At 44.6% G+C, this 21,772-nt stretch overlaps 1 protein-coding gene across 1 annotated transcript in view; it reads right to left on the bottom strand.

Annotated features, from left to right (window-relative positions):
* Window positions 1–21,772, bottom strand: part of FBXL15 (F-box and leucine rich repeat protein 15) — a 55,127-nt gene that overhangs the window by 17,490 nt on the left and 15,865 nt on the right. The window contains exons 2-3 of the mRNA XM_069240343.1: window positions 15,220–15,373; window positions 13,028–13,530 (exon numbers count right to left, since the gene is read on the bottom strand). Coding sequence (XP_069096444.1) covers window positions 13,028–13,530; window positions 15,220–15,373 — 657 coding nt within the window. The remainder of the gene's footprint in view (window positions 1–13,027; window positions 13,531–15,219; window positions 15,374–21,772) is intronic.

Genomic DNA, 21,772 nt, shown 5'->3' with positions numbered 1-21,772 from the left:
CCCCTTTTAGCTTACTAAAAGGACCACCCCCGAGTGAGTGTCCAGCCGATGTTGGAGACACGTTTTGGATGCATAGGAATATAATCACATCTCCACCAAACAAAGAAGCACTTTATGAGTGCTGTGGGATAGGTCGTAGGGCTTGTCATCAGGCCAGGCCCTGTGGTCAAACCCTGCAGCGCATGGTTGAAGAGCAGAGGGGAGTGCACTGTGCACTCCCCTCAGAGTGCATGGGAGTTCGGCCGACTATCTTGGGCTGGCTAAACACACATGCACACAGGGCTCTCTCCAGCCCAGTGAGCCTGCACAGGCTCCCAGTCTGCGATTGGCCGCGTTGCAGGCCGGGAGCCTGTGTATGCGAGCAGCAAAGGAGCGGAGCAGCGCAGGTGTGGAGGTAAGTTTTAAAAAATGTTATTACACCCCCAGGAATCCCCGCAAGCTGCGACTGGAGAAAACTGTCCATGGCAAGGGCGCGAGTTACAGTTACCTTAGGGCGCGAGTTATAGTTACCTGAAATAACTCTAACAGCTGAATATATATATATATATATATATATATATATATATATATATATATACACACACATATGTATATATATATATACATACATATATATATATATGTATGTATATATATATATACACATACATATATATATATATATACACATATACATATATGTATGTATATATATATATACACATACATATATATATATATATACACATATACATATATACACATATATACACATATATGGAAAATGTCACTTACCCAGTGTACATCTGTTCGTGGCATTAGTCGCTGCAGATTCACAGGCTGTGCACATCCCGCCATCTGGTGTTGGGCTCGGAGTGTTACAAGTTGTTTTTCTTCGAAGAAGTCTTTTCGAGTAAGGAGACCAAGGGACTCCTCCCATTTCGGCTCCATTGCGCATGGGCGTCGACTCCATTTTAGATTGTTTTCCCCCGCAGAGGGTGAGGTAGGAGTTGTGTATGCTAGTAATAGTGCCCATGCAATGGAGTAATGTACACAATGTAGTTTAAAGTAATATATTTTCAAATTTACAAATTTACAAATGTTCAAGATCAACTTCTTAACGGCTACAGGCTCCCGGGGAGGTGGGTGGGCGCATGTGAATCTGCAGCGACTAATGCCACGAACAGATGTACACTGGGTAAGTGACACTTTCTGTTCGATGGCATGTGTAGATGCAGATACACATGCTGTGCATAGACTAGTAAGCAGTTATATCCCCAAAAGCGGTGGTTCAGCCTGTAGGAGTTGAAGTTGTTTGAAACAATGTTCGTAGTACTGCTTGACCTACTGTGGCTTGTTGTGCCGTTAACACATCTACACAGTAGTGTTTGGTAAATGTATGAGGCGTAGACCATGTAGCTGCCTTACATATTTCGGTCATTGGAATATTTCCTAGAAAGGCCATGGTAGCACCTTTCTTTCTGGTTGAGTGTGCCTTTGGTGTAATAGGCAGTTCTCTTTTTGCTTTAAGATAGCAGGTTTGAATACACTTAACTATCCATCTAGCAATGCCTTGTTTAGAAATTGGATTACCTGCATGAGGTTTTTGGAAAGCAATAAATAATTGTTTTGTTTTTCGAATTCGTTTTGTTCTGTAAATGTAGTACATTAACGCTCTTTTGATGTCTAATGTATGTAGTGCTCTTTCAGCTACAGAGTCTGGCTGTGGGAAGAACACTGGTAATTCTACTGTTTGATTCAAGTGGAACGGTGATATAACTTTTGGTAAAAAAATTGGATTTGTCCGTAGAACTACTTTATGCTTGTGTATTTGAATAAATGGTTCTTGTATGGTAAATGCTTGAATTTCACTCACTCTTCTTAGAGATGTGATGGCAATTAAAAATGCAACTTTCCATGTTAAGTATTGTATTTCACAAGAGTGCATGGGCTCAAAAGGTGGACCCATGAGTCGTGTTAAGACAATGTTGAGGTTCCATGAAGGAACTGGTGGTGTTCTTGGTGGTATAATTCTCTTTAGTCCTTCCATAAACGCTTTTATGACTGGTATCCTAAATAGTGAAGTTGAATGCGTAATTTGCAGGTAAGCTGAAATTGCGGTAAGATGTATCTTTATGGAAGAGAAAGCTAGCTTTGACTTTTGCAAATGTAGTAAGTATCTTACGATGTCTTTGGCAGATGCGTGTAAGGGTTGAATTTGATTATTATGGCAGTAATAAACAAACCTTTTCCACTTATTTGCATAGCAATGTCTAGTGGTAGGTTTTCTAGCTTGTTTTATGACCTCCATACATTCCTGTGTAAGGTCTAAGTGTCCGAATTCTAGGACTTCAGGAGCCAAATTGCTAGATTCAGTGATGCTGGATTTGGATGTCTGATCTGTTGTTTGTTTTTGTGTTAACAGATCTGGTCTGTTTGGTAGTTTGACATGAGGCACTACAGGGAGGTCTAGTAGTGTTGTGTACCAAGGTTGTCTTGCCCATGTTGGCGCTATCAGTATGAGTCTGAGTTTGTTTTGACTCAATTTGTTTACCAGATATGGAAGGAGTGGGAGAGGGGGAAAAGCGTAAGCAAATATCCCTGACCAGCTCATCCATAACGCATTGCCCTGAGACTGATCTTGTGGTTACCTTGAATGCGAAGTTTCGGCATTTTGCGTTTTCCTTTGTTGCAAATAGATCTATTTGTGGTGTTCCCCAATTCTGGAAGTATTTGTTTAGTATTTGGGGGTGAATCTCCCATTTGTGGATCTGTTGGTGATCCCGAGAGAGATTGTCTGCTAACTGGTTCTGAATTCCTGGAATAAATTGTGCTGTTAGGCGAATGTGGTTGTGAATCGCCCAATGCCATATTTTTTGTGTCAGGAGACACAACTGTGTTGAATGTGTCCCTCCCTGTTTGTTTAGGTAATACATTGTTGTCATGTTGTCTGTTTTGACAAGAATGTGTTTGTGGCTTATTATTGGTTGAAAGGCTTTTAGCGCTAGAAATGCTGCCAATAGTTCTAAGTGATTGATGTGAAACTGTTTTTGCTGAGTGTCCCATTGACCTTGGATGCTGTGTTGATTGAGGTGTGCTCCCCACCCTATCATGGAGGCATCTGTTGTTATTACATATTGTGGCACTGGGTCTTGGAAAGGCCGCCCTTGGTTTAAATTTATACTGTTCCACCATTGAAGCGAGGTGTATGTTTGGCGGTCTATCAACACCAGATCTAGAAGCTGACCCTGTGCTTGTGACCACCTTGCGTTCGGGACAATGGCTATGCATGAGGACATCATGCCGAGTAGTTTCATCACCATTTTGACTTGTATCTTTTGTTTTGGATACATGGTCTTTATTACATTGTGAAATGCTTGAACCCTTTGTGGGCTTGGAGTGGCAATCCCTTTTGCTGTGTTGATTGTCGCCCCTAAGTATTACTGTGTTTGACACGGCAGAAGGTGTGACTTTGTGTAGTTGATTGAGAAACCTAGATTGTGGAGGATTTCTATGACGTACTTCGTGTGTTGTGAACACCGTTTTAGCGTGTTGGTTTTGATTAACCAATCATCTAGGTACGGGAACACATGTATTTGCTGCCTTCTGATATGTGCAGCTACTACTGCCAGGCATTTTGGAAAACAATCTTGGCGCAGTTGTTATTCCGAATGGCAACACCTTGAACTGGTAATGTACCCCTTGGAAAACAAACCTTAGGTACTTTCTGTGTGAAGGATGTATCGGTATATGGAAATATGCATCCTTTAGGTCTAGTGTTGTCATGTAGTCTTGTTGTTTGAGCAGTGGGATTATGTCCTGTAATGTCACCATGTGAAAGTGATCTGATTTGATGTATGTATTTAATGTTCTGAGATCTAGTATAGGTCTCAGACTCTTGTCTTTTTGGGGTATGAGAAAGTACAGAGAGTAAACCCCTGTCCCTTTCTGTTGGTTTGGTACTAATTCTATTGCTTCTTTTTGTAGCAATGCCTGAACTTCTAGTCCTAGAAGATCTATATGTTGTTTTGACATTTTGTGTGTTTTCGGTGGGACGTTTGGAGGGAATTTGAGAAATTCTATGCAATAACCATGCTGGATAATTGCTAGGACCCAAGTGTCTGTTGTTATTTCCTCCCAATGTTTGTAAAACTTGGTTAGTCTCCCCCCCACAGATGTTATGTGTTGGGGATTTGTGACTTGGAAGTCACTGCTTGTTTTGAGGAGTTTTGGGACTTTGGAACTTCCCTCTATTCTTTTGGAATTGTCCCCCTCTATATTGTCCCCGAAAACTTCCCGCTGATACTGGCTCTGGTAAGTGGGTCTTGTTTGTGAGGTTGTGGGTTCTGTGCTTTGTCCTCGAAACCCCCCTCTAAACTGTGTTTTTCGAAATGTGCCTCTGCTCTGTGGGGAGTAGAGTGCGCCCATGGCTTTGGCCGTGTCAGTGTCTTTCTTAAGTTTTTGGATCGCAGTGTCCACCTCCGGCCCAACCAACTGCTGTCCGTTGAATGGCATATTCAGCACAGCTTGCTGTATTTCTGGTTTAAATCCTGATGTACGCAGCCATGCATGTCTCCTTATTGTTACTGCTGTGTTGACAGTTCTAGCAGCTGTGTCTGCAGCATCCATTGCTGACCGTATCTGATTGTTGGAGAGACTCTGTCCTTCTTCTACTACTTGCTGCGCTCTCTTTTGGAACTCCTTGGGCAAATGTTCTATAAAATGTTGCATTTCGTCCCAATGGGCCCTATCGTATCTGGCCAACAAAGCCTGTGAATTGGCAATACGCCACTGGTTTGCTGCCTGTGCCGCCACCCTCTTGCCTGCTGCGTCGAATTTTCGACTTTCTTTATCTGGAGGTGGTGCTTCTCCTGAAGTATGTGAGTTCGCTCTCTTGCGCGCTGCCCCTACTACAACTGAGTCCGGTGTTAGCTGTTGTGTGATGTACACGGGGTCTGTTGGTGGCGGTTTATATTTTTTCTCCACTCTTGGAGTAATGGCCCTTCCTTTTACAGGCTCTTCAAACACTTGTTTGGAGTGTTTTAGCATTCCGGGTAGCATAGGAAGACTTTGATACTGGCTGTGTGTGGACGACAGTGTGTTAAAAAGAAAGTCGGCTTCAATGGGCTCAGCATGCAGGCTGACATTATGAAATGCCGCTGCTCTTGACACCACCTGTGCGTAGGCTGTACTATCCTCTGGTGGCGACGGTCTAGCTGGATAACATTCAGGACTATTATCCGACACTGGTGCGTCATAAAGGTCCCATGCGTCAGGGTCATCTGGACTCATTCCTGTAGGAGTTGGGGATTGCATCATTGGTGGAGTGGCTACCGGTGATGGTTGCGGAGAGCATTGTGGAGATGGTGGCGGGGTTACTTGTTTAGCCACCTTTGCCTGTGGCTGCTTGTCTTTTTCTTGGAAGGCAAGTTTGCGTTTCATTTTAATCGGAGGGAGAGTACTGATCTTCCCTGTTTCTTTTTGGATATGGAGCCTTCTTTGTGTATAGTCTGGCTCTATTGTTTCCAATTCCTGTCCAAATCTATGTGTCTTCATTTGTGTGGACAGTCCTTGTTCCTCAGTGTAGGAACTTGTTTTCGGTTCAGAGTCTGGATGTTTCGGTATCAAAACCTTTTCGGCTGCTTTTTTCGGTTCCGACGAAACCTTCTTTACTTTCGGCGTCGTGGTCTCTCGGTGCGACCCATTTCGGTGCCGCTATCTCGGTGCCGAACCTGCTCGGAGCCACTATCTCGGGCCCGAGATTGCTGTGTGGCGGTATCTCGACCGGAGTCGGATGACTTCGCCACCAGCGTGCCCTTTTTCGGTGCTGATGATCGGTCACCTATTTTTCGGGTTAAGCCATGGCCTGTTGGCGGTGGCGTCCCCTGGGCTTTAGTGGTTTCTTTGTGAGTTTTGTGTTTCGACGTCTTACTCACGGTTTTCGGCGTTTCTTCGGGATCGATCTCATCCGAGTCTGATTCCTGGATGGAGAATGTTTCTTCCTCCTCCTCCTCGAAACGCTCTTGTCCTGTCGGCGCCGACGCCATTTGCAGTCTCCTTGCTCTTCGGTCTCTTAGTGTCTTCCTGGACCGAAACGCTCGACAGGCTTCACAAGTATCTTCCTTGTGTTCCGGCGACAAACACAAGTTACAGACCAGATGCTGATATGTATATGGATACTTGTTATGGCATTTTGGGCAGAAGCGGAATTGGGTCCGTTCCATCAGCCTTGAAGAGACACGTGGCCGGGCCGACCAGGCCCCGACCGGGGATCGAAAAAACCCCGAAGGGCCACCGGAGCTCTTCAAAAGTCGGTGTCGATCTGTTGTAACTAACCCGATAACTAACGCAAACAATACCGATGATTTTTCCGAGATTCTAACTAGCTTTCCGACCCGAAACACGGAGCGAAAAGGAACACGTCCGAACCCGATGGCGGAAAAAAAACAATCTAAAATGGAGTTGACGCCCATGCGCAATGGAGCCGAAATGGGAGGAGTCCCTCGGTCTCGTTACTCGAAAAGACTTCTTTGAAGAAAAACAACTTGTAACACTCCGAGCCCAAAACCAGATGGCGGAATGTGCACAGCATGTGTATCTGCAGCTACACATGCCATCGAACATATATATATATATATTTTTTTTTTCTACCCATGAAGTTGCCGAACAGGTTATTTAAAGAGATAAACAGCATGCTATTAACAATGTTTTGGGATAACTACAGGCACAGAGTGGCCATACATAAGCTCTGACTGCAGACGTCAGTGGTTGGTTTGGGGTTTAACTGAATTCAAACTGAATAACTCAGCAGCAAAGTTACAATGGGAGTGTGTAGGAAAATGGCTCCTTATTGCAGTTACCCCCTCCACTTTTTGCCTGATATTGATGCTGACTTGACAGAGTGTGCTGGGACCCTTCTAACCAGGCTCCAGCACCAGGGTTCTTTCACTAAAAATGTACCATTGTTTCCACCACTGGCACACAGATAAGTCCCTTGTAAAAGGTACTAGTGGTACTAAGGGACCTGTGACCAAGGAAGGTCCCTAAGGGCATCAGCATGTGTTGTGCCACCCTAAGGGACCACTCGCCTAACACATGCACACTGCCATTGCAGATTGTGTGTGTTGGTGTGGAGAAAAAGGCAAAGTCGACATGGCATCCCCCCCAGGGTACCATGCACACAAAACACTGCTTGTGGCATAGGTACACCACCCCTCTAGCAGGCCTTAAATCCCTAAGGCAGAGTGCACTATACCACAGGTGAGGGCATAGCTGCATGATCAATATGCCCCTACAGTGTCTAAGTCCAATTTTAGACATTGTAAGTCTGGCCATATTAAGTATATGGTCTGGGAGTTTATCAAAACGAACTTCACAGTTCCATAATATCTACACTGAATACTGGGAGGTTTGGTATCAAACTTCTCAGAATAGTAAACCCACACTGATGCCAGTGTTGGATTTATTAAAAAATGCACACAGAGGGCATCTTACAGATGCCCCCTGTATTTTACCCAACCCGTGCAGGACTGACTGGTCTGTGTCAGCCTGCCACTGAGAGACGAGTTTCTGACCCCCTTGCGTGAGAGTCTTTGTGCTCTCTGGGGCCAGAAACAAAGCCTGCACTGGGTGGAGGTGCTTCACACCTCCCCCCTGCAGGAACTAACACCTGGCAGTGAGCCTCAAAGGCTCAGGCCTGGTATTACAATGCCCCCAAGACACTCCAGCCAGTGGAGATGCCCGCCCCCTGGACAAGCCCCCACTTTTGACAGCAAGTCCTGAGGGATAATCAGAAAAACAAGGAGGAGTCACCCCTCCAGCCAGGTCCACCCCTAAGGTGACCAGAGCTGAAGTGACCCCCTCCTTGAGAAACCCTCCATCTTCCTTTGGAGATATAGGACCAATAAGGATAGGGATGTGCCCCTCTCCCCAGAGGGAGTGGTAAAAAGGAGGGTGTAGCCAGTCTCAGGGACAGAAGCCTTGGGCTACTGCCCCCTGACCCTAACACACCCCTAAATTTAGTATTTAGGGGCGACCCTGAACCCAGATCAGCAGATTCCTGATGACCTCAAGAACGAAGGACTGCTGAGCTGAAAATCCCACAGAGAAGAGAAGGAGACACCAAATGACTCGGCCCCAGCCGTACCGGCCCGACTCCTACTTCGAAAAGCTGCAAGAAAAGAAGCAACACGTCCTGCAGGATCAGTGACCCCCTGAAAAGCCGCCAGGGGACTGCCTGCCTCACCGAGAACCAAGAAACTCCTGTGGACAGCAGACCTGTCCAAAGAAAAGACCAAGCAACCAACTTTAAAGGGACTCTCACCTCACTCCAGAAGTGTGAGTCCAACTACCCTGCACCCGACGCCCCTGGCCTGTGTCCAGAGAAACCAACTATCCAGAGTGGACCCCCAGACAACTCCGACAACGTGTCCAACCTGGGCTGACCTCTCTGCACCCCCATGACTTCTCCTGCAGAGGGAATTCCTAGGACCCCCCCCGACCGCGACTGCCCGGGACGAAGAAATCAGATTCCTGAGGAAGCAATGCACCCGCAGCCCCCAGGCCCGTGAGACACCAACCATCAGTGCAGCAATGACCAGCAGGTGGCCCTCACCCTTGCCCAGTCAGTGGCTTGCCCGAGAGGCCCCACTGCGCCCGGCCTGCAGCACTTAAGTGACCCCCGGGTCCCTCCATAGAGTTCTATTGAGAACCCGACGTCCTGTATGAACACTGCACCCAGCCGCCCCCGTGCTGCTGAGGGTGTGGGTTTTGTGCCTACTTGGGGCCCCTCCAGTACTCCTCCACACCCCCATGGTTTGCCCTCCGACAACGCGGGTACTTACCTGCAAGCAGACTGGAACCACAGTACCCCGTCTCCATAGGCACCCACCTTATTTCGGCTCCTGTTTGACATCTGCACCTGACCGGCCCTGTGTTGCTATTGCTGGGTGTTTGGGGTTACCTTGAACCCCCAATGGTGGGATACCTATGCCCCGGAGACTGAAACTGTAAATGTGGTACTTACCTCAGAAACTGTACTTTACTTACCTCCCCCAGGAACTGTTGAAAATTGCAGTGTCCACTTTTAAAATAGCTTTTTGCCATGTTAAAGAAAACTGTACGATATTGATTATATTCAAAGTCCTAAGTATTCCTATGCAAAGAACCTTTCATTTAATGTACTTACCTGCTAAATGAATCTTGTGGTTTTAAGAATAAATTAACAAAACAATATTTTTGTTTAAAAAACCTATTGGCCTGGAGTTAAGTCATTGAGTGTGTGTTTTCACTTATTGCTTCTGTGTGTACAACAAATGCTTGATACTACCCTCTGATAAGCCTAACTGCTCGACCACACTGCCACAATTGGAGCATTAGTGTTATGTATTATTGCCTCTGTTAAGCCTCCAGGGGAACTCCTGGACTCTGTGGACACTATATCTCATTTTGATATAGTATATACACAGCCAGCTTCCTACAGAATGCTAAACAGCTCTGTGATGTACCCTTCCTAGAAACAAGTAATGTTCAGGTCCATTTCTTTACAGATGTGTTACACTGAACTTATTCATCAGACCAAAATATCTGACTAAAAACAAACACTGATTCTAACCAATTCCCTACACTGCAGGGGCAGATAGCTGAAAATGCCAATTCAAATGATTCATATGCTCTGAACTTACCAATCATCCACGTACCCTGGCTCAGTGGAATAGACTGAAGACAAAGACTAAAGATATGGGAATGGGAAGTAATCTGAACATTTGGGGCCAGAAGTATCATCACGGCCGTTTGCGATTTGGAAATAGCGATTTTTAAGAAATCGCTATTTCCGACTCGCAAAGTGCCATGTATCACATTTGCGAATCGGTAATAGCGATTTCTTAAAAATCGCAAATGCTATTACCGATTCGCAAATTGCGATACCGGCCCCATTCGCAGCTATGGGCCTGTTGGCCCATATCTGCGAATTTTTTGCATTTCCAAAATTGCGATTTCTGAACCAGAAATCGCAATTTTGGAAATGCAAAATCCCAGGGTGCTGGGGGGCTAAGGCCCCCCCTGCTGCACCCCAAAAGTTTTTGGGGGAACATGTAAGGTGCACACATGCCGAAAGGGCATGTGTGCTTTACATGTACATTTTAAAAATGCATTTTAAATGCATTTTTAAATTTTGCACATGGTTACCACCAAGTTCAACTTTGTGGTAATTAGCGATTTCTAAATGCCAAAATCGCATTTAGGAATGGCTTCATACATGTGCTAAGAAATCGCAAATAAGGAATCCTTATTTGAGATTTCTAATTTAGAGAGTCACAATTTGCGACTCTCTAAACAGGGTCGCAATTTTAAAGAATTGCTATTTTAGCGATTCCTTAAAATTGCATTCAGAATGTATTTCATACATTCTGAAATGGCATTTTGCATTCGCAAACGGGCATTCGCACTGTTTGCGAATGCAAAATGCTTTCATACATCTGGCCCTTGGTCACCTATATGAGAACAGTTTGACTAGAGCATTTCAAGAATTAAAAAAAAACTACAAATTACAAAAAACATTTGGTGACCTGTCCTATCTAAGGACTGGGTCCCTAGAATGAGTGGCCAAGCACCCCAAAAATGAAGGATAAGCATTTTCAGGTACAGGGTTCTTGCAGATTTTCTACAATCTTGAAAACTCCACTACAGAGAATTCAAGTTGGCTTTCCTCTCAGTGCCGCTGTTGAGGTTAGGTAAAGACTGGGCTTCAGGGTGGGTGGTTCCTATGTCAGAAGAACAGAACTGATATGCGGAATGCCTCTTGTGAGGTTAATTTCTCCCTTACAATGTTCAGGAGTGACAAAACCCCTAAGAGGAAACTAGAAGTGTCACCAGACTAACTGCTGCCATAACTGAGGCCTAAACACTTTGGTGTTGAATACTCGATTTCAGGTTTGAGATGTTGTGTACATGCAGTTATCAACAGCTGCTTTATTTCAGGGAAGAAAGGGGAATACTCTTTTCCTAAATCACTATGATTAACCTATGTGCAGCTTCCCACTTTCACCTACTCGCATACAAGGTAATGCCAAAGCTTTTAATAAACAATGGGATCGCTGTATGCCTTGTGTTCTCGTTTTAGCCACTTCTTCGATATTTGATATACTGGGGAGTGTAGATAAGATATTTTTCTTAAATCCTGCATGTAGCCACCCTGCTCTTTAGCCTATGAATATTAAAACTTATTTCTCGCAGAAATAGACTCTGTACAGATCAATCATTCAGCTGCAGTCATGGATCATGCACAAACACATAAAAACGTATAGGTTAAATGGACAATACTTTGCATAGAAGCAGAGAAGACCCTGCTCTAAACCATCGTTCTAGTATCAAGTGTGGAATTCCAGATTAACAGACAAATATCTCATCTTGTGTTGGCCAACACGTGGGGAAAGTTATGAATGTAGCCCTGAATCTGAAGCTCTGTTTACAACTACAGAATGGACAACACAATTAGACTTGTAAGGTCCCTACTGTAAAGAATTTCTTTCATTGAAGAAAGTTGGGCTGTGGAGGGGATTTGTAGGTATTGACCATTCACAGTACATTACTGTCTCAGACATTCTGGTGGTTTATGACCTGTGTTCGGTTTTTCTTTTTTTCTTCTCTTTCTATTTTGTCTATTTTATATTTCTTTCTTTCTCTGGGTAGTGCCCTTTATTGCGACTTTTATTTTACGCTCTCTCCTACTAGCGCTTCGACGCTCTATTGAGTAGGAATGCGCTTTATACATTTTGGCATACATACATACATTCTATTTCCTGCATTATCTTGCAATTGTGAAATAAATACTACAAAAGTATTTTTGTGCATTTTTTAAATGTTGACCAAAGTGATGGAAGCCATCACAAATATTTTATCTAACTGAAAATGTGATGAATCCGAAAATGCTTGAATGCACACATGAATCTGCTTGTCGAATGCCTACACACTGTTTGCTAAGGTGCCCAGTATCTAGTAAAACCCCACCAATTGCTTATGGCTTAAGGCCCATGATTATTTATTGTAAGCGATTCTTCCTTTTATTGACTTTCACTTCATTTATGTTCAATATCATATAACAAAATGTAAAACATGTATTATGTATTATAATAGTGTCCTTTCAGTTTATATTTTTATAGAATGTGCAGTATTTTGGCATAGGTCTAGTGGTCCCCTATATGAAAAAATGAGGTAGGAATTCCCGTATGATTTTTCAAACACTATACCATGAATCACGGGAACATGTTTGTGCAACAGCTCTGATAACAGTAAAAACTGCGCTGCTTCAGCTCTCTCAGGCTTAACTGCGCATTTAAGAATCCAGGAAGCTCGTTTTTCCACAATCAGGGACACTGGCTAACAAGCTGGTTTCTCAAAGACAGAGACTGGCCTTGCTGTGACACAGCAGCCTGCCTTCATCAGACCGATATGTGAGGATGTACTGCACCCCTCTCAAGGACAGACTAATCAGTACTAATTCTTATTTGCAGGGACTCAGGCGGAAAGGGAGTTATATAGAGCCACAGCACTTGTGATATTTGGTACTGTAATTGTACGTAGCCTCTGCACTAGCATGGCTTCAAATAAAACCTTATAAATACCAGTACAGATTTGTTGTGTGTGCTGCCTTTTGGGAACGAGTGAGGGGAACCTAAGAAATGAACAGTGGTCCCTGGCTGGTAATGTTGGTTCTTAACATGATTCCCTTTCAGGTGAGTTTGGCAACGATTAATGGAGGACACCACCTGTCTGATTTCCCCAGTTCAGATGGTAAGCTAGTATACTTGCACTACCTGGGAGCTAAAGGAATTCAACTGCAGATAGCCAGGGCTGTCCAGGTACACAACATGCTATTTCATAAACCCATCATATGACTAGGTTAGGCCTGCAGTGGTGTAATTTACATGTAGCTAGTTCTCGTTTGCAAGGGCTAGTGAATGTGAAAACAGCAAGTAGCAGTAGTAATAACAGTGCAGTGGTTGTAATTCTATCCCTGGTCAATGAGAAACACTCCATTGCGAGGTACCTGATAGATTCATTCTTGACCCTTAGGCAACCAGTCAGATCTAGATGTTCCAGATCCCTGCAGCATTTGGCTACTTCATGCACTGCAACGTCTGTAATGTTGGCATTCACTGCGAGGGAGAGGGATCTTAGCTTGCAACTGTTTTGTGCCAAGTAGCACACTACCTCATCCTTCAGCTGCCGACATGCAGTCACATCAATCGAGTTTAAGTCCTTGCAGTGGTCGGCTAGGCTGCGCAAAGAAAGGCCATCCACCCACTCACAGTGGGCCATAGAAATGTTTTGAAGGTGCGGACAGCTTAGACATATGGCCACCAGCGACTGGCGGCTCAGAAGAAGACAGTTGTTCAAGTTGATGCTCAGGAGGTGATGGTTTTGGCCCACAACAGGAAGAAGCTCCCGGTCAGTCAGCCACTCAGAGCAGCTCTGGAGGTTCAGTCGGTGCAGCACCTCGTTCTCCTTCAGCATGTTACAGAATGCAGCTTTAGGCAAGTGCGGACCAATCTGATATAAAAACAGAAATTCAGAAACTGAGCCTCAGTAAACATAAAATGTCATTTATTTCAACAAAGAACCACTTTGCATGACAACCTGTCGAAATTTGATGAGACTGGCGATCAAATTAGTGCACAGCAATAAAGCTACAGCCATCATGATGCAAGAAAAGACCAGAAAGGGGAATGGCACAGTATATGACCCATAAAACCTGAAGCACAAGAGAAATAACTGCAGGGGTAAATACATTTACATCACCTCGCCCTAGAAGCACCGTTGTGCTCCGAATGTCCTGCAGCAGTACTATAAAAAGGGAGCTAGAGAGGTTGGCCGAAAGTGCACCTAAGAGTGCTTACTTATCCTTACTAAACCTGTCAGTTTACTTATTTTTATTTCGGAAGTGGTGAGACATTTCCTTGCTCCGTGCAAGCTACTCCTATGGAAGAGCTGCCTGGATTCACTCCCAGTATTCCACTATTCACCTAGACTCACTACAACCGAACAATTATGGTCTCCTTGTCCCTACTCTTTCTAGTTTACTAACATTGATTGCTGCGTTACATTTAACTGTACAAAACAGTACCCAGTGCCCTGTCTACTTAAAAACATTCTAGATTTCATAAGGAATGTGTATTGTGGGACACCATGATCTATCTGGACAATGTCTTTATAATTTTATCAACTTAACAGATGGGACGTTTTCTCCCCTGTGCTAACGTCTAGGGATCTTGAACTCCACCAGAGAGAGTCCACCACTCAGAGCTTGATGGGAGGCTGAGCCTCAGTCTATTTACTCAACATTATCTCTAGTCAAAATGTTGGATTTTGTATTTTTTTCACAAATCCTCCAATATGTGGATTGGCTGGTATTTTCTTTGCCAACATTTACTGAGTTTGAGGAAACTGGAATTATGACTTAAATGCCTTCTTAAACATTCTATGAATCCCAACAACCGGAATCCGATATAAAACATGATAAATACTGAAATGCGGAAGGGTGAGAAAATCAAGTGCCTAGTTTTCTATATATCTGACCGAAAAGCAGGAATACAGAAGTAAGCTCCAGAGTGGTAAAAGTAAACACATGAAGCGCATAGAGCGAAGGCTCGAACAGAAAAAAAGCGGTTCTGGTTCATACTTACAAGGGTGCGGACAGGTTATTACCAGCATCTGTGAAATCTGTTCATGATTCTCTCTTGAGAATTTTCATCCGTATTCCCAAACTGCAGAAGGCTAGTAAAACTCTACTAAACATCTAAACGTTAAAGTCAATTCTCCAGTCCGGTGTCACAATTCTTAAACTGATGACACTTGTCCTTCAGCATGCTCCATAACTATTTCATTGCTGTTAGATGCAAAATTTCCTGGCTAGCAGGAATGAAAGTTTCAATTATACTAAAGACACTTTAACTGTTACGATTCTACAGGTTAAATGATAAAAGCTTAATTAGCTATTCCTCTTCTATTGAAAGATCTTCGAGTGGTGCTTGCCTTTAGGATTATTGGTATCGTACAAAAATGAGTGCCTGAAAATATGTCCATTTCATACTAATTCCTTTTAAACTTTATCTGCACCAGAACACATTTACAATTTGTCATCTCTCCTTCCTAGGCTTCCAAGAAGCGGCTAACAAAGGTAAAGAACCCACCTCAGAAGCAGACATATCGGTAAAATGGATAACCATGGTAATGTGATACCTGAGTGGAGTCGAAGCAGTGGCAGTTTCTCAGATAAAGCTGGACCAGAGACTGGAAAGACTTGCTAACTCTTTGTAATCGCACAAGTTGATCAACTGGCAGGTAGTCCAAGATACGTGGGAACAGAACATCTTCCCAGGGTAGATCTAGTAAACTAAGACAAATATAGAAAAAACAAGTGATTTAAGTTGAACAGAGTAGAGACTGGTAGCTGTATGCCAAGGAAAAATAGTAATCACTCAAACTCATAAGCTAGATTCTAGGATCCTGACTGGTTGTACCTACCACTTCCGCAGGGAAACAATCCTCTGAATTCACTACTCATTCATTGTAATAATAATCCAAGATACTTCTTCCTTCACTTACCCCAGCCCCCATCCATTCAATTGCCCATCTCTAATTTTAAGAGAACTCTCCCTACCAATTATGTCCACATACTGTACAGGTTTTTGTTATTTCTTTAATAATTTGATTATTTCAATAATATGCCCCCTATTTTTTCTTTGGGAATCTGCCTAAATTCTAGATGCAAATTCACTTAGAAATAGAGGGGCATAGTAGTTTATTCTATATTAAATATTTGCTCTCATCCACACAAGTTACTAAACTTTAGTTATTAAGGTACTTCGAGAGCACAGACAAAGTTACATGGGAAGCGGAGCTCTTGCTATGAATAAATGAATGAGGGGGGTTTGTAGCGTGCACGGCCACTCATAAAGTGTCTGGTGCAGAGAGCAAAATGATACCCACCCCAAGCACAGAAGCCCCAATCCCTAGAGTCAAGTTATCAGTTGCCTTCTGAATACGGCCTCAGGAAGAATCCTCCTAAGGTCACATGGAAGCTTGTTCCATGCTTTGGTTGCAAGAAATTAAAATGCTTTGCCACCCTTCCTCTTGCTCTTAATGAGAGGGACGACAAGAACCGCAGCAAATGCTAAGCGCAGCACTCTAGAGAGGCAATAAGACACAAATCTCCTCCCAAGTTAGCCTGGGCTGGCTTGAAACACTGCCCTATGAACCAAAACAAGGGATTTAAGTAAGTTCCGCCTCCAGATGAGATGTAATCAGAGCATGGATCACAGTCCTCCTGCAATGTACAGGCAGGCGGTAAAGACATTTTCTAAGACTGCGCAGCATCGCAAAGCACTGACTCTCTACCATAGAGATCTGAGGTTGCACGGATGGGTGACTGTTCAGCTTGACCACCAGATTTTAAACCAACAAGAAGGTGGGTGGCGGGGGGGTTAGATGTCCTTTCCACCAATTCGATTCATGGGAACCAAACAGAAGAATCTCAATTCTGTTGGTATTACATTTAAGCTGGCTGCTCTGCATCCATTCAAAGACCACAATCATGCAGTCTTTGAAGGTTGATTTAACAAAAAGCAGTTGGGTGTGGTCAGCATACAAGATACATTTGCAGTCAAATGACTCCACTACGGAGGCCAAAGGTGACAATAAAGACATTAAAAAGGGTGGGATTTAGAGAAGAACCTTGATTGACTGCTTTATCTCCAAAAGGTGAAAAGTGCTATCCAGACTGACTGATCTCTAGATGCCAAAAAGGACTTAAGCCAATCCCATGCTATGCCAACCACACCCAATTTGGCAGACGAATTAAGAGAATGGTTTGGGTGACAGTACTGAATGCACCAGACAGATCAAGGAGTATATGTGCTGAATTTTTGCCCTGATTAAAAAATCATTTAATGTGGTCAGAAATCTCCAATACCGCCGTCTCTGCACTATGAAGGGGACGGAAACCAGACTGACTCAGGTTTAGCAATTGCCTGCTCCAAATAATTGGAAAGCGGATTGTTAACCAGTTTTTCCAACATTTTGGCAAAGGCCAGCAACAGAGAAATTGGTCTATTGTTTTTGAAGATGTTAGGAGGTTAAGAGAAGGTTTCTTGAGAAGAGCAATCACTTTGACAAGTTTCCATGTGGCTCTCATGGCACCAGAAGATAGAGATTAAAAGTTCTATTAATTACCGGATTGATAACATCTAGCACTGCTGTCAGCAATGCAGGCAGCAGACATCCAGGGGAGATCCCAATATAACAGTATCAACAGTGTCAGGACAAGGCCCCCAGGTTCTACTGCAATTGCAAGGGTGGGTGACATTGGTGTGGAACAGGGTGCTTCCCACCACAAAGAAGCAGCATATGGTAGCCCAAAAGGAGAAATGACAAAAATAATTAACAGCCCCTATCCCAGACTACACTGCACAACAGAGTGGCTAGTGTGGTGTGCAGTTAAACACTGCACACAAATTTCCTGGTAGGATACAAGTCACAGTGAATTCTGCATTAAGAATTCACCTATAACCCTCTTCCTTAAAGATCTACAGGATTTCACTATTATGGCATTGTATCAGTCTTGTGGCTTTAAATGTACACCATTTTTAAAGCCTTTGTTAGGCCTTTCTACTTTGGAGCATATGGCATTCAGACCTGGTACAATGTTCCTCCGGATCGAGGACAGAGCGGAACAACGCCACCACAAAGCCACCAATGTCCTCCTTCTCAGCCCCGATCGGTACCCCTCTAATGAGGATATAATGCCTGCGTGACCGATTCTCCAGGTCCTCCACCGCCATCTGAAGGACAGGGAAGTGGAATTCCTATCGCCCGACGCCCGGGACATCTTGTTTGGGGTAAGGGCAACAAGTTTTTATGTTTACTTTGTCCTTGGGACAAGTAGGCCCAACCCTCCGCAGCACAAACCCTTTGGTTGCTTGTTTACAGAGAGTGGAACTCTCTGCAGTTGAGGTAATGTGTTTCCATAAGATAAGGCTGTTCGAAGTTGTATTTATGGTTCATTATTTCAAAGCCTTCATTATTAGGGTGAGTGCTGTAAATAAATGTTTTAAGGTCACACTTCACTACTGACGTTGGTTCCAGTACAAAAAATAAATAAATGTGTATACACATGTTTGAAAAGTTTAGGCTATGAGGCTAAGTATAATGCTCCCTGAATGCTCTCTGATTAGATGCAAATGAAGTGTCATTTAGTAAAATGTGTTGATGCACGCTAGTATTTCCCAAAAATATTTCTAATGGGAAATCAGTGTAACCATTTTCAACACGAATATGGGAAGCATGAAAATAAACAAACACTGACAAAGCCAACTGATCTGACATATTTTTATAAGTCTTTTAGTTTCATCAATGCGTGTCTTGTTTTGACATGGCTTTTGTAACACTTTATTGTTGTGGGAGCTACCAGGCCCTCAACATTGTAACAAACACTGGCAAACCCCCCCCAAAAAGTTTTTGAACTCTAAAAGCACACGTTTCCACCAGTGGCATAACAAAGGCCCCGCAGCCGCCCTCCAGGGGGCCCCTTCAGCACAGCACCTGCCCTGAGTGAGTCTAGAGAGGGGGCTCCTCCATGTTCTTTGCAAAGGGGCACCCTCCAATTTCGTTACGTCACTGATTGCCACTGTAGTTCCTGACACTGAACAAAACTACTTTGTGTGCCAATATGCTCCTTGTGGAAGAGCAGAATGCAATCACTCACAGTAAAGCCAGCCGAAAGAGAGAGAAATAGAAGTTTAATAAAAACAAAATGTCTTTGTTAACATCAGACCTAATTAGGGACCAAGACCCACATGTAGGTAGCTTTTTGCATGTCGCAAACAACGACTTTCGCTGTTTGCGAGGTGCAAAAAGCACATTGCGATGCACAAACCCAGTTTTGCGATTCGGTAACCTGGTTACTGAATCGCAAAACGGGTTGTCGCAATTAGGAAGGGGTGTTCCCTTCCTAACTGCGACTTGAAGTGCAATGTAGGATTGTTTTGTGACCGCGAAAGTGGGCGCAAACCATTTGCAGTTTGCACCCATTTCAAATGGGTGCTAACACTTTCGCAAAAGGGAAGGGGTCCCCATGGGACCCCTTCCCCATTGTGAATGTCACTGTAAACATTTTTTCAGAGCAGGCAGTGGTCCAGCTGAAAAAATTAAACGAAAAAGTTTCATTTTTCGTTTTTGTAATGCATCTCGTTTTCCTTTAAGGAAAACGGGCTGCATTACAAAAAAAAAAAAAGAAACTGCTTTATTGAAAAGCAGTCACAGACATGGTGGTCTGCTGTCTCCAGCAAGCCACCATCCCTGTGAGGTCCGCTATTCGCAAGGGGGTTGCAAATTGCGACCCACTTCATGATTATTCATTAGGTGGGCATTTGCGAAGCCCTTGCAAATCACAGATGGTGTCAGGGACACCATCCTACATTCGGATTTGCGACTCGCAATTTGCGAGTCGCAAATCTGAACCTACCTACATGTGGCCCCAAATTCTTAAAGAAAGTCACAAAAGTGCACCCATGGTATATGTCGTACCCCTATAAAATATTTGTGAACTGTATTTTAGCATGGGTAAATACGCATGTGTAGATTTACTCATGTGAAAATCTATTGAGCATTTGCAAGTTCATTTTCCCTCCAGCCACTTTCTTCCCAACCCTGGAAGAAGTTCTAATTCTGCCATTGTCAGGAGTAAATGTCCAACCTTTCTTATTATGGGAAAATATTAGAGAGAAGCTGGTGAAAATCTTTAAAACATGCAGGTTAGTAGGTTTGCAGACTCAAAGGCATTCCAGCCCTGGAACTATTGCTTACTGCTTCCTCCAGCCCCAGTATGGAGATCTGCAGAAAGGTGGCAAAATAAGGAAATTGCTACAGTAGGGATTGAAATTGCAAGTATTCAAGCCCTACTATGGTAGTAGCCCTGGCATAATCAGAGAGGCTATTATCAGAGTTCTTACATAATGAGATTGCTGCCATAATTTGTCGCCACACTACATGGCACCAAAGGGACAAGTAGATCTTTTTACAGGACAAGTAGATTTGAGAAGCAACCTGTCCCCTGGACAAGTAGATATTTTAATAAATTCCACACCCCTGGAAGGAGGTCCTGCAGGCGAATAACCTCCTGTTGTAGATCCGCCACCTCCTCACCACGGGCGGTTTCATCATCTTCCACCTGTGTTATCCGCTCGCCCAGGGAGGTAAGCTCAACCCGTAACTCCTTCACCTCCTAAGATATGTCCTTGCGGAGTTCCTGTAAGTCGCTACGGAGAGATTCAAACAGGAAGGTAAGAAAAGCCTTTGTAACTGGTGCTGCTTCATCATCTGCTGTCTCCCTCCGAGTCTCAGGGCCCTTCGTGAACGGCGGCTTCTCCTAAGCCTCTCCCGGAACCGGACGTCCTCCAGTGAGCATGTCCGTACCGTCCAGTCCAGCTTTGCCTTGGAGGTCGCCATCACCCCTGCCCTCTAACTGTGGAGGCACAGGTATATCAGCCGAACCTCTGCGCGTCGCCCCCAGGGGTCGTGTGTTCCTGGTCATGCACTCCAGCCAGTGGCCGTCTGCCTTTCACGCTGGAGGGTGCCCCACTGTCTTCTTCACACAGCAGTCCAACTTAGCTTTGCGTTAGGCCTTCGTGGGCCGACCGCACCGCCGGCCAGAGGCCCAATCCCACTATGTGCCCGCCAGCTCCTTTAGCACAGCACCCTGCAGGACAGCTGCACCTCCGTCCTCTCCGTCTTCTCGGGCCCCATTCCGATAGGCCCAGCAGGCAGGTACCTCCGCTCCCAGGTCCAGCACCCTGTATAGCGCTGGACTCTCAATGCAAGCCCTTCTCACCAGAAGCTCTCGGCCCTGTGCGCTGCCGCTTCTGCGGCCGAGCTGCTGGCCGCCAGGTCCAGGGCTAGCGCCACAGCAGGGGCCACGGCTCTCATCCCGCGCCGGCCTCAACCACCAGCCCAGGACGCGCCGCACCTCGCGCGCAACAGTCCAGCCCCACGTCAGGCACCACGGCCCTCTAGGTCGGGAGTCCTGAGGTGATTTTAGAGGCCTAGGCGGCGGAGATCAGACCAGCGCGTCCGCTCACGCCGCCATCTTGGCCACGCCCCTGTGAAGTGTATTTAAAACGTAGGACATGTACTTTTATGTTTTACATGTCCTAGTAGTGAAAAACACTTAAGTCTGTTTTTTTCACTACTGCAGGGCCCATCTCTCCCATAGGACACATTGGGATTGCCTGATTACATTTTATAACTGTAATTTCCAACTAGGAGAGATGGGACCCTTTAATTTGGAATCTCTGGAATCCCAATTTAAAATTACATCTTATGGTGAAGTCGGGTTTTCAATAATAATTCTGAAAATGCCACTTTTAGAAACTTAGCATTTTCTTACTTTAACTATCTGGTGCCTTCTGCCGGTCTCTGAATACACGCCTGGATGGGTGACAGGTGGGCTCTTGTGCTTTCCCTCCAGGCTGCCAAACACAAAAGGGAGGTTAGGTATGACTGATGGACCATCCACAGCCTGACGGGCCATCCTGGGCAGGATGGGAAGGAGGAGCTGACACTTACACCTGAATGGGTTGTGTACTGATCTCAAACAAAGGGCTCATAACCCCCTGTAGTGAATCTGGAGCCAGGGCAGGAACTATGAACTGCAAAGGCTTTTCTCTGAAGTCTCCTCCACTTTAAAGGCACCACTGGGTATAAGAACTGGACCTCGGACACCGCCAACTCAGTACAC

The sequence above is a fragment of the Pleurodeles waltl genome, chromosome 6 (genome assembly GCF_031143425.1).
Source record: "Pleurodeles waltl isolate 20211129_DDA chromosome 6, aPleWal1.hap1.20221129, whole genome shotgun sequence".
Taxonomy (NCBI): domain Eukaryota; kingdom Metazoa; phylum Chordata; class Amphibia; order Caudata; family Salamandridae; genus Pleurodeles; species Pleurodeles waltl.
Note: the sequence above shows the minus strand (reverse complement) of the source record. Positions and strands in the feature narration are given on the sequence as shown.